This window comes from Stegostoma tigrinum, chromosome 25 (genome assembly GCF_030684315.1).
Source record: "Stegostoma tigrinum isolate sSteTig4 chromosome 25, sSteTig4.hap1, whole genome shotgun sequence".
NCBI lineage: Eukaryota > Metazoa > Chordata > Chondrichthyes > Orectolobiformes > Stegostomatidae > Stegostoma > Stegostoma tigrinum.
In genome coordinates, this window is record NC_081378.1 from 83,205 (window position 1) to 99,740 (window position 16,536).

Genomic DNA, 16,536 nt, shown 5'->3' on the forward strand with positions numbered 1-16,536 from the left:
TATAGCTTCAGTATAATCTATAGAGTTAAGGAGTCATAGAATCATACAGCGCGATACAGATACTTCAGTCCAACCAGTCAATGCCAACCATGTTCCCAAACTAAACTGGCCCCAATTGCCTGCATTTGGCCTATATGCCTGCAACCCTTTCCTATTCCTGTATATATCCAAATGTCTTTCAAATGTTGTAATGTGCCTGTGTCTACCACTTTCTCTGGAAGTTAATTTCACATACAACCACTTTCTGTGTAAAAAAGTTGTCAGTCAGGTCCTTTTTAAATCTTTCTCTTCTCAACTTAAAAATATGCCCTCTAGTTGTTAACTCCCCTACTCTCAGGAAAAGACCCTTGCTATTCACCCAATCTATGCCCCTCATGATTTTATAAACGTCTATAAAGTTACCCCTCAACCTCCTAAGCTTCAGTGAAAAAGGTCCCAGTGTAACTAACATATTTTTATAACTCAAACCTTCCATTCCCAACAACATGCTGGTAAAGCTTTTCTGAATCCTCCCCAATTTAATAATAGCCTTCCTTTCGCAGTGTAATCAGAACTAGACACAGTACTCCAAAAGTGGTTGCACCAAACACCTTGTACAATGTTAACATGACATCCTGACTCCTGTACTCAAAGGTCTGAGCAATGAATGCACACGTGCTAAATGCCTTCTTAATTACACTGTCTACTAACATGACATCCTGACTCCTGTACTCAAAGGTCTGAGCAATGAATGCACACGTGCTAAATGCCTTCTTAATTACACTGTCTACTTGTGATGCAAATTTCAAAGAATTATGTATCTGAACCCTTTGGGTTTATCTGTACTGCAACAGAGCCCTACCATTCATTGTGTAACTCCTACTCTTGTTTTCTGGATCCTTGCAGTCCAGTCTACTAAAGAAGAAAAAAATAAAACAAAGAACTCCAGATGCTGGGGATCTGAATCAAAAACAAATTACTGAAGAAACTTAGCAGGTCTGGCAGCATCTATGGGGAGAAAACAGAGTTAAAGTTTCTTCACCAGTGACTCTTCATCAGAACAAACAATAGCTTGGAAACAGTGATCATTATGGTGGAGATACCAAGGTGTAGAGCTGGATGAACACAGCAGGCCAAGCAGAACCGGAGGAGCAGAAATGCTGACGTTTCGGGCCTAGGCCCTTCTTCAGAAATAGTCTGAAGCAGTCAATAACATCTGAAGAAACCATTTCTGAAGAAAGGTCAGGAACCAAAACATCAGCTTTCCTGCTCCACTGATGCTGCTTGGCCTGCTGTGTTCATCCAGGTCTACACCTTGTTATCTCAGGTTCTCCAGCATCTGCAGTTCCTACTATCTCTGAAACATAATTATGGTGGAGATCAGTTTGAGGGGAAATGTAAGCAGTTGGATGGAGTCAGAGTCTAGAATGAGAGATATGAAAGGGGTGGGTAGATGAGGGTATTGATAGAAAGCCAGGACAGAAGAGAAGCTGAATAAACGGTAATGTGGGCTAAGAATAGCAGAGATTAGCAGGCTGTGTTGAAAGCAGCCCACGCAATGTGATCATAGCATTAGGAGTGGGTAAAAATGCGTTGGCTATGCTGAAAGCAACCAATGTCATAACAGGAGCAAGTGCAGGTGTCTGTTAAAAACACACAAGGACAAAATCAGGCTTAAAGTTATTGAACTTTATGTTGAGTCCGAGAGGCTGCAGGATCCTCAAGCAGAAAATGAGACGCTGTTTTTGCAGAATGCGCAAAGCTTTGCAGGAACACTGAAGCAATCCTGAGACTGAAATATTAGTGTGGGAACGTGATGGTATGTTGAAGTGGCAGGCAACTGGAAGCTGAAGGGTCATTTTTATAGATAGGATGTAGCATTCCACAAAGCAGTCTTCCAGTCTATGCTTCGTCTTCCCGATTGTACAAAGAGACCACACTGTTGAGCAGTAAATACAGTCAATGAGATTGAGTGAGATGCAAATAAATTGCTGCTTCACCTAGAAGATGTGTTTGGGGCTTAGATACTAAGGAGGGAGGAGGTAAATGGGCAGTTGCTACGCCTTCTGCTGTGGGGGTACGAGGAGGTGTTGGCAGTGGAGGAGGAGAGTGGGCCAGGGTGTCACAGAGGCAATGGACCTTGTGGAAAGCTGACAAGAGAGGGAAGGGGAATATGTGATCAGTCGTAGTATCCCACTAGAGGTGATGGAAATGGCAGTGTTCGATTGTTTGGATGTGGATGCTGATGGGAAGGGAAACTGCATCATGGAAGGATGAAGATGGACTCTAATGAATGCAGTGGAAAGGGAAATTTGTTAAAGTGGTTCTGGGATGGGATGGGGCTCATCATCCTTGTTGTTGTAATATGTTGGTTGTTCATCCAGTGTGACACCTTCACATGTTGTAACCAGGGCCATGGCAAAGAAACAAAGAAACAAAGAAAACTACAGCAAAGGAACAGGCCCTTCGGCCCTCCAAGCCTGCGCCGATCAAGATCCTCTGTCTAACCTGTCATCTATTTTCTAACGGTCTGTGTCCATTTGCTCCCTGCCCATCCATGTACCTGTCCAAATATATCATAAAAGACGCTAACGTGTCTGCGTCTACCACCTCCGCTGGCAACGCGTTCCAGGCACCCACCACCCTCTGTGTAAAGAACTTTCCACGCATATCTCCCTTAAACTTTCCTCCTCTCACTTTGAACTCATGACCCCTAGTAATTGAGTCCCCCACTCTGGGAAAAAGCTTCTTGCTATCCACCTTGTCTATACCCCTCATGATTTTGTAGACCTCAATCAGGTCCCCCCTCAATCTCCATGTTTCTAATGAAAATAATCCTAACCCACTCAACCTCTCTTCATAGCTAGCACCCTCCATACCAGGCAACATCCTGATGAACCTCCTCTGCACCCTCTCCAAAGCACCCACATCCTTTTGGTAATGTGGCGACCAGAACTGTACACAGTACTCCAAATGTGGCCAAACCAAAGTCCTATACAACTGCAACATGACCTGCCAACTCTTGTACTCAATACCCCATCCAATGAAGGAAAGCATGCCATACGCCTTCTTAACCACCCTATTGACCTGTGTTGTCACCTTCAGGGAACTATGGTCCTGAACACCCAGATCTCTCTGTTCATCAATTTTCCCTAGGACTTTTCCATTTACTGTATAGTTCGCCCTTGAATTTGATCTTCCAAACTGCATCACCTCGCGTTTGCCCGGATTGAACTCCATCTGCCATTTATCTGCCCAACTCTCCAGTCTATCTATATTCTGCTATAATTTCTGACAGTCCCCTTCACTATCAGCTACTCCACCAATCTTCGTATCATCAGCAAACTTGCTGATCAGACCACCTACACCTTCCTCCAGATCATTTGAATACATCACAAACAACAGTGGTCCCAGCACAGATCCCTGTGGAACACCGCTGGTCACAGGTCTCCAATTTGAGAAACTCCCTTCTACTACTACCCCCTGTCTCCTGTTGCCCAGCCAGTTTTTTATCCATCTAGCTAGCACACCCTGGACCCCACATGAATTCACTTTCTCCATCAGCCTGCCATGGGGAACCTTATCAAATGCCTTACTGAAGTCCATGTATATGACATCTACAGCCTTACCCTCATCAATCAACTTTGTCACGTCCTCAAAGAATTCTATTAAGTTGGTAAGACATGGCCTTCCCTGTACAAAACCATGTTGCCTATCACTGATAAGCCCATTTTCTTCCAAATGGGACATGGGGATGGAAGGGTAGCTGGCCAGTATAGTGCAGACAGAGTGTGTCACATCACCTTGGCAAGCTGTGCTCTGTACAATTCAGTCAGGCAGCGAGGTGATATATGCTGAGGAGACAGGTGAATGAGGGCAGTCTTCCAAGGAGGAGGGACTGGAGTGAGGAATCTGGCAGGTGACAGATCTCAGCTGCATGAGGTGATACATGGCAGACTGGAGCTGGCTGACACCCAGCTCCAGCCAATGACAGCTGGCTGTAGCAGACCATCATGGAATGAAAATGTAGTCATTAGTCATGATGTCAGCTGTTGGTTTGCATGGGGTAGGAGGTAAGCTGCAGCCTTTATTGGTGTGTTCCCTTTTGCTGTCTACAACTAAAAGCTCATGTTTGGATTTGTCTAGTTGGTGGATGTCTGTGATGTTCACCTACTGGGCAATAACAAGATGTGGCGGTCCAACTAAAATTGGGAACAGAGTATCCATGTCTTGGAGGGTGTTTAGATGGCATGTAGCTAGAGGTTGGTAAACTGCGTGGCCTAGAGTTTAACCACTGACAAGAGGGTGACATAATGGGATCATAAGTGTGAAGGAGGGGCATCCATGGGGGCAGTGTGACTTTGTAGATGCGGTGCCACTGTGCAGTCAGTTAGTAGGCAATGTTGGACTGCCAACATTTGTCTGGGTGCACATCAGCCTTTCAAAGATTGCTCGGGTTGCTGGTCTTTCGATGGATAACTGTTGAGTGTTGAGTTGTTCTGGGCATTTGATAAGGTGAGGCTGGGATGAGATGTGCAGGACACTGAAGGAATGGGGCAGGTATTTAATGAGAAAGTTTAGTAGGATACAATGAGAAATCTCATTAGGCCTCACTGTGAGAATCCCCCCAAAAACTTGATGTGACTCACACTTAACTGATAAAAGAAAGATTCAACCCAAAGAGATTGTTTGATGCCCTCTCCTTGCAGGTTGATGGCTGTCTGCTGCCTGGCCCCATACAAGTCATGGACATCTGGCAAGGAGCCAATCAACATACTCTAGAAAAGACGTTTTCCTTCACTTCAGAACCCATTGGCTCTGTGGAGATTACAAGGTGTTGAGCTGGATGAACACAGCAGGTCAAGCAGCATCAGAAGAGCAGGAAAGGTGACGTTTCGGGCCTAGACCCTTGCTTGTTTTTTTTATCTCACAGTTTCAGGGCAACACAAAATTAGTGTGCTCCAATAAATCTGATTTCTAAAATTGCAGCCATCACTTTTTAGTCTCCTTGGTGTAAAATATGATCTTCATCTTTTAAGCCATGGTCCAAAATAAAGGAGAAACAAAAGCATATCTTTTTATGTTCTATATTAATGACCTGGACCTTGGAATATAAAGCACAGTCACTACCGTGATGGATGGTTTAAAATTTGAAGGCATCGTAAACAGTGAGGTATAAGGTTGTGTCTGTAACACCTGATTATTTTCCTAATCTTCCTTTTAATCTTTTTATCAATTAATTTAAGGCCACTGACCCTCTATTAAGGGAAACATTCACTCCATCCAGGCTCTCAAAACCTCATATACCACAAGCTAAGCTCCCCTCAGCCTCTTCTGTTCCAAGGAGATCATCCCCAGCTTATTCAATTTCTCCAGGTAGCTGCACTTTTCTCTTCCTTATTCATATTCTAATTGGGCAATAAAATGTACATCAACAGTGATCTCTTCCTCTTAACTATCTACTCCTCCAACACATACACCTGTTTTACATTCACACCAACTCTTAGTCACACAAATAAAACTACTTCATTCCACTTCAGCATCAATGTATTCATAATAATTAATTATTATCTGTGGTAACTCTGGGGGAAAAACACTGCAGGCAATTGTTTCTCCATAAAATGCTCCCACATATAGTCATATGGCTGTACAGCATGGAAAAAGACACTTTGGTCCAATTTGTCCAGGTATCCTAAATTAATCTAGTCCCATTTGCCAGCAATTTGGTCCATATCTCTCTACACCCTTCTAATTCATATATATGTTCAAATGCCTTTTAAATGTCGTAATTATACCAGCCTCCACCATTTCCTCAGCCAGCTCATTGCACACTCGTACGACACTCAGCGTGAAAAAGCTGCCCCTTAGGTCCTTTTGAGTCTTTCCGCTCTTATCTTAGACCTGTGCCCTCTAGTTTTGGACTCCACCACCTCAGGGAAACGACCTTGGCTATTCACCCTATCCATGCCCCTCCTGATTTTATAAACCTCTATGAAGTTGCCTCTCAGCCTCCGACACTCCAGGGAAAATAGCCCTAGCCCATTCAGCCTTTCCCTAGAGCTCAAACCCTCCAACCCTGGCAACATCCTGGTAAATCTTTTCTGAGCCCTTTCAAGTTTCACAACATCCTTCCTACGGTGGGAGAACACAACTGCACATTTGGATCACAGTTTCAATAATATCCAATCAGAATTAAATTGCAAACTGAAAATTTCACAATCACCTAATTCACAGCTGACACAAAATCTATTTCAGGAAACATATATTCAAAGACTGATGTCAGTGTGTAAGGGCTCTGTATGGTGTACCAGCAACCTAAGGAATGTTGCCACTTGCATATTTGCACCAGCTATTGTAAATATTGCACACGAGAAAGCATGTCCAAAATGTTCTTGTTAACCACAGTCACAAAAATTGCTTGTTTGTCTGCTAACACTTCACAAAGCTAAAGGATCCTTTATTATTTACATACAAAGTGATCTGGATGTTTCTGTAATTGGAAAATAATTTTCCTGCTCTCCACATTGTTATTGATTAAATGCTGCCTACTGTGTTTTTATTAACCTTCAGGTCAGATGCTACTTTAATTTGCAGTACGAACAGTAGCATGGAATTCTTATTGCTATGATTTGCTCAACAAATATATTTTCCATTTTAAATAACAAGGTGTCATGAACGAGATATCGGGTTGCAGTGCTCTGCATTGCTGAACAAAGGACAAGAACATATAATGATCAATCTTGTCTTTTTCCCCTGGAAATCCTGCAGTGTATTGGAGCATACTATCTAAAAAACACAGCATACTTTGTAAAAGATTGAACTGACATATTAAGTAATATCACAGATAATGACTGCATCTCATCATCCGCACAACAGTGATCATGACTGGTCTTATTCTAACAGTGTATTAAAATACGCTGTCATTTTAATGCATCACCCTCTTTAATTGGTTGTAATAAATAATTAAAACTTTCCCGAACTCAGTTTGAAGCCTTATTGCTGCTTTTCCATCCCACTAACCCTCTTTTCAGGCTCTCTATCTCTGGACTGTCTTCTAATGGAGAAGACGTGCTGAAGTGTCTCTTTCTAATCAACAGAAGCACCAGCAGGAAATCAGCCGGTGCTACATAATGGGCACAACCTTCCATCCCATCATTCAATGTATCAGCACATTCAAGTTACACCAACCATGAAGCACTCTTCTCAAATAAGCATCTTTATGGGATCTCTTCTCCAAAGTGAATTGCTGTACAGTTAAAAATAAGTCCTTGCGCAACAAGCTAATTCACGGCTTAAGGCACAATTTGATGTATCTACTTAAATGGCAGATATTGGAATAGAATGCTTTTGGCTGTAATGAATTTTTAAATAAATACTTGCAGGATTTCAGGAGGATTGTTCCAAAATCCCTCTTCATAATTCACCAATTAGAGCAATTAAATTGTTCCTTTGATCAACTCCAGATGTTTTAAAATAAATAGGATTTTTTTGAGATGAAAGATGCACAAAACACTCTGTTGACTTTGATGATATCAACCATTTATATGCATTCAGTGATTGATGTATCGCTCGATTTATGCAAGCACACATTTTATATTATCATTAATTAAAATGCCTAGAAAATATGCCATTCTTCATTGTGCATAAATATGATAAAATTCAAGATCAGACAGAATTGTATCTGTCTTGACAGGAAATGATACAAAAAATGTTTTCTTTACAAATTGTCAGATGATAAAGTAATGCTTCCCTTGTGGAATACAAATAAGCTACTGCAAATAGATGACATGGTGTAGAACCAGATTAACACAGAAGGCCAAGCAGCATCAGGGGAGCAGGAAGACTGATGTTTCGGGCCTAGACCCTTCTTCAGACCCTTGCATTTCTGAAGAAGGGTCCGGACCTGAATCGTCAAGCTTTCCCATTCCTCTGATGCTGCTTGGCCTGCTGTGTTCATCCAGCTTCACACCGTGTTATCTCAGATTTTCTAGCATCGGCAGTTCCTACTATCTCTTTACACTTAAGTGGCTATATCCCTTGAAATTTCATCAATGATTTAATTTTTGATTTCCTTGCTGAATCCTGAATAAAGTCAATGTTGCACTACAAACCAAATAATTAAAGAAACAAACTAAGTTAGAAAATTTACATCTGATGGCTATGCATATTTATAAACATATGTATGTTTGCAACAGGGAGTTAGCCATACTAACTGGATTGTCAGCTGTGTTATGAGATGCCACTGTTACAGTCTCACAGAGCACCACATGTGGATTTACCATAGGCTTGTGCATACAAGCAATGTTTCAAGCTATAGGCAATCAGAAGCAACTAGGTTGAAGAATGCTTACCAAGTAGCTGTCATTATACTGGAAATGTAACCTAGAGCTTTCTTCTGCTGTAGGACTCAGTGGTTTTGGATCAGACATGGATCGCTGAATAACTTTGATAGTCCGAGGGCTTACAGGCTGACTTTTTGGTGGTTCAAGAGCAACCAATTTCTGCGAGGTTTTGTCAACTGAAGGGGATTTCTCATAGGGCACAAATGCTGTCTCCAGTTCTTTGTTTGGGGTCATTGGTGAGATTGGTGAGTACAAAACTTTTGGAGATTTTGGTGGGGATGGAACAACTTGGAAGGCAGAATCTGCTCGAAGGTGATTTGAATAGCCAATCTCTAATGGCGTTGGACGCTTTTTATCAGTTTTTTGTGGAGGTACAACTGTAATGACCTTATGAGTCAAGTACTGGGGGCTTTGTCCATCTGAATCTGTTTCAGTCTGGCAACCTAAGCTTTCACCTTTGTATGTTTTCTCTGGAGCTGAAATGTGCTTTACAATTTCTATCTTTGATTCAACTTGAGCCCTAATGGAAGGTGTTCGTATGATTCCCTCTGGTTCAGTTTGAATAGAAATCTCAGCTACAGTCTGCATAGCAATATTAGAGAGTTTTGCAAAATGTGGCCGTTTTGCTTTCTCCAGCTCTGGTCCACCATCAGTGTATTTCCCAACACGAGACTTTCGTCTTCTGGTGGGAACGTCCCAGTCCTCCTGATTATCTTCATCATCAGTCTGAACACTGCTATCCACACTCTTCTTAGTTCTTCTTCTTCTACTAGTGTAGCATCTTTCTGTCCCTTCCTCATCGTCAGTTTGGACTCCACTGTCAACTATCTTTTTGTATGACCTTATGTCCTGCATTTTTCCATCAAGATCATCATCATATTGACCTCCCAGCCTGGGCATGGAGCTCCTCTTTCGAAGTGCTCTTCCCTCTCTGGCATCAATGTCTTTCAAAGACATTTCTGACACTGAGCTCAGCATGCAAGATTGAGGCAGATGCTGAGAAATGTCTTCTGACTGAGCAGGATACCATGGCTGTGGCTCCTGGCCCATCATGGCTGGAGCTGTTGTATTAATATCCTGACCATGCCAGAACTGGCCATTTTCGGCTGTTGTATACTGGGATTCTATCACTACTTGATCTGTTGTTGTCTGAGGTGTGTTTGAACCAGAAGGATCATACGTGTACTGATATATTTGTCGAATCTTTTGCTCCTCAAGCTGCTGCTGTAGTTGCTGCTGTAGTTGCTGTATTTGTTCAAGCTGCATCTGTTGCTGGGCTATTGTCTCTTGCTGTATCATAAACTGAGCTTGCCGCTCTTCCTCTTGCTGATACAGAAGTTGCTGCTTCATTGTTTGCAATTCCTGAAGTTCTCGCTGAACAATAAGCTTTTCTTGTTCTCGAAAGATCTGGATCTCATGTCGTTCACGTTCCAGCTCCTCAGCTAAACGTATCTGCTTCATCTTCTCAAACTCCAGCATTTCTCTTTCTATTAACAGATGTTTATTTTCTTCAGATACAGGTGAAGTCGCCGGTGAGAGCTTGGGAGCCACTACAGATTCAATACTGTGTTTCTGAATGTAATCGGTTTCAGTCGGTATAAAACTGATCTCAGATGATGTGTCGTGGTATGTTGTTGAAATTCTGGTCAGGTTAGACATAAACACAGATGCATCTAAACCTGGAGAAGCCCCAGCACCTATCTCTCTTCCTGTATCAGCTGTTGTTAAGCAACTGGAAGACTTGGGCATTGGCTGAATATGCTGCAATACTGATAGTGAAGGCATTGTATCACTACTTTGGAGACTAAGAGAAGTGCTGAATATTGAACCTGGTTGTGTAGTAATTGCAAAAGTGGATGGAATTGGAGATGCCACAGAAGAATATACAACACCACCAGATGAACGTAAAACACTTTGCATGCCATAGTGGCTTCCAATAGTTGGTGTTATTCTTGCTTGAGAATACTGCGACATGCCAGAGTCTGTAATCACTTGATGTGTCTCTGGGTAACTCAAAGTTCCCTTGCTGAGGTGATCTTGAGGCTGAGTACAAACTGCAGAATAATCCATTAATTCACCTGTAATTATATTTCAGAAACAGAACTCATTCCTAGATAATCAAATAGAGTCGTGGGGATAATGACTGGCATTCCATCCAGGAGCTTTAAGCAAAGTTTGCATGCAAGTCTTCACCATCATCAATAGTGCCATTACATATGAAGCAAAAAACAATGCTGAAAAGAAACATGCAGTGCATGCAAGCAGTTGTGTGCAAACAAGCAACAAATAAATTGCATTCCATTTTTGCATGCTTAAAGTTTTGTATCAAAGTAAACATAATAAGATTTAGAAATGATGCAACAGAAAGAGATTAGCCCAGAATGAGTTGAGGGAATCCATGCAGTCTGAATTTTAATGAAAGGTCTGTTGCTGTTTGATACTGACCTGCTGTCAGTTTTCCTGCAGTAAGATCCATTGCTGCATCAGTGCTACTAGTGCAATAATCAAAGCTATGCTTGCTTTTGTACAGAAACAGACCAGCTTCAGCCAAGTTGGTATCAGACATGGAAGGCTTCATGCTCCCAAAACCTCTGTAGCCATGGGTTGCACCATGGCCATATGAATAGTGATCATCTCTGTACCCATAACGATCTTCAGGGAGGGTGGAAGCAGGTTGCTGTGTCAATGATGAACAACTGCGGCCAAATGGAAATTTGTAAACCATATCACAGCAGACATTGCGTCTTCCTGCAGTGAGATCCACAGGCTTGTCTTCCTCCTCTACAATTGTAGTAACAGGTCCAGTTGTTAATTCATCCAGTGACACCATCGTTCGATGGGGTTTTGTGGTGCTTAAATCAACTGCTTCAACTTCAGTAGATTCCATATCTGTCCATCCATTAATTGTGCTACCAGGAGCTTTGGTCACTGGTTTAGTGTTAGGCCAACCTGAAATGGAAGTAGCGGTACTACAGGTCAGGTTAATTGGAACTTCTATGGTGCCTGTGGCTGAGGACTGACAGTGAGCAACACTGCATGTTGCTTCATCAACCTTGGTCATTAGTGGAAGTGGTATAGACACAGAATGACCAAGGTCCACAGGCCCTTCCAAAGTGCCAGTGGTTGCAGTAAAAGTGGTGCTAGCTGTACAGGTAACTACAGTCATACATTCTGCAGACATTGCCAGTGTTGAAACTGAAACTTGTTCGGGTTCAGTTTTAGTTAGATTGATAATGGCAGGCTGAATTGCACTGAGATGACGTATGCCACTAGAATCAATGACTAAAGCATGTCTTCCTCCTTCTGCAGAGAAAGTAGACAAATCCATCCCATTAGCTGTCATATCTGCATCAAAATTTGACAAAGTACGAAGGTCAATTACATCACTTGTGAACTGTGCCATATGCTCTAGGGTTCTCCCATTTTCTGGAAACTGTGGAAGCTCAGAAGACTTTCTTTCAGGAGGTATGGTAATAGCGACACTAACTGTGCCCCTACCTGGCACTTTATCATATAGCATCGAAACTGGTGGCTGCGGTACTTCTGCTGACATTTCATGTTCCACTGTTGATACAATGCCCCGCGCCAAACTCTGGTAAAAATAAACTGTCTCAGTTTTTCCCTTTTCAACTATTTTCTGAGTTTCCAAAGATTTGGTAAAGTGAGCCAAGGATATGGCTGGTGGTAGACTTGATAGACCATGTTGTTTTGAAGGGGATACTGATGATTGGATGGAAGATGCTTGGCAGCTGACAGGTTCTGTAGGAGTACCGGGTTCAGATGGCAGAGTGATTACTACATACGTAGCTTGGGAATGCATAGTTAACTTTGGAGAAGATTTATTTGAATGTGGTGAGATAGGAGATGTAGGAGAGATCAACTTGAGATCTCCTGGTGAAGTCAAGGTCAAAGACAAAGTTGTAGTCGAAGTTAAAGCTTTATGTTGTGATTCACTTGGTCTATGCACAGAGATAGGAAGATGAGGGAATGACGGCTTTGGTGGAATTGTGGGCCGTATTGCATCTGTTGGTCTTGTGGTGAAAACTAATGCTGATGGAATTGAGGCTGGCTTCGGAGGGACAGGAGGTGGCATTGGATGAAATATTTTATCAATTGCTGTTAAACTGTTCTGATCTAGAGTATTTATTCTGCAGATTGATACATCAGTTGTGGCTCTTTTTTTTGGGAAGATAACTGGCTTTGGAAAGGCTGGAGGAGGTAAGGGAGGAGGGGGTGGTGGAGGTGGTGGAGGAGGGAATGGTGAATGAGTAGGAGAATGTAATAATGATGTACTGGACAGTGAGCCCATTTCAAAAGGAAGACAGGGACCCTTGGTTGTGATCTGTGCTTGTGAGGCAGTGATGGTCACAGAAGGAGAAACTGTTGTTGAGACAGAGAACCCTGGTGCTGGATTTGAAGTGGTTGCAATTTTCGCTTTTCCTGGTAATGATACAGGCAATGTAACTACTGACGCTGGGTCTGTCATCCCTAAGGATTCACAAACAGCAACCCGCACTGAGGCTGGAGGCATAGACACTAAAGCGATAGTTTTGTCAGACATACTATCCAGGGAAGATTGCTTATCTAAAAGATGGCAAGTTTCTGGGACCACTGGAGTCACTGTGGTGGAAGTGAGAACATCAGAACTGTCTAGATTCGGAGGCACTGAGATCAGTACATGGTCAGATCTAGCTGATAACCCAGAAGAACTGGTGATTGAAGTGGGATATACTTGACACATTCCTCCTGTTGTGGAAGTTAATGAAGTCATCTTACTCTTGACAGTAGATCTGGGTGTCTGGGTTGAAGCGTAATTGTCTTCGTTTGTGGTTATACTAAGGACAACAAAATCTGTTGTCTTTGATCCACCAACAGGCCCAGTGGAGCAAATTGGAGAGCTAATAGTTGTGGTGACAGTACAGGCAACTGCAAAAGCTTTAGATGTTACCGTCGATGTTGATGCTGTACTGCTGGCTGTAGTCCCTGGTTTGCTGTGTTGTACAATCTCAGCAGTTTCATATGACATCCCTCTGTTATCTACACAATATTGTTCTCCATATTCCATATCAATGTCATCTTCCATGGAAAAGTGTTGGGTAATTTTGACGTCAGGAATAGCATGCATTGTGCTATTTATTGATGAAATTTGAACTGGCTTTGTACCAGAAATTGGTAAAGAGGTTAACAGTTTGTCATGCACCCCAGCTGAAGCAGCTGTACTTGTTAATGAAGAGCTGTTAGTTGCCTCTGATTCAGCAGACATGGAGTCAGGAGAACTCAGCTGAGTTGGACTGGTGCCAGGAGTCAGCAATGTACTTTGTCGCTTCATGATCTCCTCATAAGCGGCATCAGCGTCTAACAACTGTTTCTCAATCTTTGTCGAAGCTTCACTGGTATCCAATGGAAATGTAACAAATGTTTCTTTTGCAACAGAAACAGAGGGAGGCAAATCATGCGGATGAAGGTTTACACTTAAAGGCAGACTGTAATGATAATATTGTGCATCATTGAGATTGGTGTTTTTCTTCATTATTTCTTCATAAATTTCATCTGGGCTTCTTAATTTCTTTTCAGTTTCTTGTATCAAACTAGTGCTGGTATCCAGTCCTGTGTTAAGAAAACGGTTATCCATTGTTTCATTGTAGTTATCTTCTACTAGAGACTCATAGATATAATCTTCGATTAACATCCCCCCGTATAAAGGTTCCTTATCAAATACATCATCAGGTTCATTTTGATTCTTAAGAAATTTTGCTTTCTGCATCATCTCTTCATATGCTTCTTCTGCACTTTTCAAAGACTTCTGATTAATAACACCAACTTCATGTATAGTGCGACTTGCATTCTCATCTGTAGGAGAATACAGTGACATTGATGTAGGCAATTTATAACCTTTCTGCACTTCTATAATTTTTTCTGGATGTATTTCAAAACCTTCTGGCTCAGATTCAATGCTGGGGGAATATTCAGAACATGAAGAGCGATGTAACTCCTCCATTTCTGCTGCTTGTCGCAACTCTTCTGTTGGTGAAGCATCTTCAATTGGTGAGAGATTACTAGGAGGGGTTTTTGGACGTTCCCGTCTTCTCTGAGCTCTTAGCTCATCTTTATCTTTTTTTGATTTCTTTGTTGAACTCTTCCTTTGTTGTTGTTCTAACTCTCGCTGCTTTTCTTGTTCTCGCAGAAGTTCTTCTTCCTCCCGCAATTCTTCTTCTTCAGAAGAGTCTTCAATAGTGGGCAACAGAGGACCAGGTGATCTGTGTCTTGCCTTTCTTTGTTGTTTACTCTCTCCAAGCATCTTCTTATGACTCGGACTACTGTCACTGTCTTCATCCAATGATGATACTGATGTTGGTGAAGTACCAGGTGTAAAACTGGACGTGGCATGCAGACTAGATGAGCCTTCACCTCTTGATCTATCTTCGGGTGAATCAGTTAAGCTTTCCATCTCTAGCTCCGGTTCTTCTTCGTAGTACAATCCATCCTTTTTGACCTCAGAGCCATCTTCTGCGTATTTATTTGTAATAGTACTGTTCAAATCTATTGTTTTAAAACGTCTAAGGCCTCCACCAGCTGACAGAGACAATTCTTCATTGTCTTGACTTTTAGTCTCTCTGTACTTAGCCTCAGGGCTCTCAGCATACACTTCTTCATCATCATCATCATCATCATCTACATCGTGCCATGAATGGCGCCTCCCTGGATCATCATCGTGACTGGTGCTACTTCGCTTTGAAAGGCGTTTGTGCTTAACAGTTGGCCCTTTGTTCTCTGGGCGTCCTTTCCCACTTAATTCTTTCAGCTGACTCCTGATATATTCATCTTCTTCAGAACCTGATGCATCTTCTTCTGCACTCATCTCAATGATTTGTTTTCGAATAAAGTCTTCTTCATCACCAGATCCTTGGCTATCACTGCTTGATGACCCAACACTGACTTTCCTCTGCCTGTGAGGATGAGGTGAGTGCTCACTTTCACTACTGTCTTCAAGAGAGTCATATCGTTGTCTCCTTGATGCTTCATCACCCTGAGAACCATAACTTTCATTGTAGTCTTTGCTAGCTAATTTATCTTCATGATCATGATCTTCCAAAGCTTCCTCATCTTCTTCCTGAATATCTTCAAGATCTTCTTCATCTGAGCTATAAGACTCTGGTGTAATTGATAAGGTTCTCGGTCTGTGTCGCTCTCTTTCATGGTCAGAATAAAGTCCATAAAGATCTTTATGTTGGCCTAACTTCTCTTGATGTGCTGTACTTGCCTGAGCTTCTAAGATTGAAAGAACGGTACTTTCCAGCTTAGCAAGATCTGACGGACTTGAAGGGCTACATTCCTGAGAAATGGAATCTTTCCGAGCCGGTTCTTTGAGCAAGTCTTTATCTTCGCTTTGAAGGATTGTTGGAATTTCACCCAGTGAACTGGATATGCCATCTGAGGAATAGCCTGTGTCACTCAGACCCTGGGGACTTTTCTGCTGCTGAAGTGCTGATGAGTCTGACTTTTCTTCCTCTTTTTCCTGTTTGGAAGAGTAAATTATTGTGTAAAATATAAGAGAAATATTAACTACATAAATTTACAATCTCAACAATTACAAAAGAACTTTCTAAAGTCAATGAGATATCCTGCTATACAGACAACAGACCAACAGTAACAGACATAAAATGCCACAGAAACTCAGCAGATTTGGCACACATCTGTGACAAAAGAAAAAGTTAACATTTTGATTCCAGTTATTCTTCTTTGGAACTGATAGTAGCAAGGGAAACGGTGGTATTTCTGCTGATGATGGATGTGGGGGGGATGAGGAGAAAGGAGTGAGTGATTTGACAGAAACAAAGCTGAGAGAGAGAAAGCTCCATCTCCACCAATCCGCTCATTCCTTTCTCCTCCACTCCTGCAATCAGCGTAAATACCACCTAACTACTATCGGTTCTGAAGAAGGTCACTGGACTCAAAACTCTAACTGTTTTTCGCTCCACAGACGCTATCAGAGCTGCTCAGTTTCTTTGGCAAGTTGCGCTTTTGTTTTAGATCTTCAGCATCTACAGTTCTTTGTTTTATTTTAGAAACCAACAATAGGTGGTGAATTCCACAGAAAATTCAAATTTGCTGCAAACATTTTATATCAAAATATTTATCAATATTATTCAGTATTTCAGTTTGGGATTATGTTCTGCATGGGCTGGTTGGACTGAAGGATGTGTTTCTGTGTTGT

At 42.0% G+C, this 16,536-nt stretch overlaps 1 protein-coding gene across 1 annotated transcript in view; it reads right to left on the minus strand.

Moving 5' to 3' along the window:
• The window catches only part of pcloa (piccolo presynaptic cytomatrix protein a), a gene marked incomplete at its 3' end in the record, with an annotated part of 351,224 nt that overhangs the window by 78,634 nt on the left and 256,054 nt on the right, over nt 1–16,536 (minus strand). The window contains exons 4-5 of the mRNA XM_059654808.1: nt 10,767–15,837; nt 8,331–10,399 (exon numbers count right to left, since the gene is read on the minus strand). Of these exons, the coding sequence (XP_059510791.1) occupies nt 8,331–10,399; nt 10,767–15,837 (7,140 nt within the window). The remainder of the gene's footprint in view (nt 1–8,330; nt 10,400–10,766; nt 15,838–16,536) is intronic.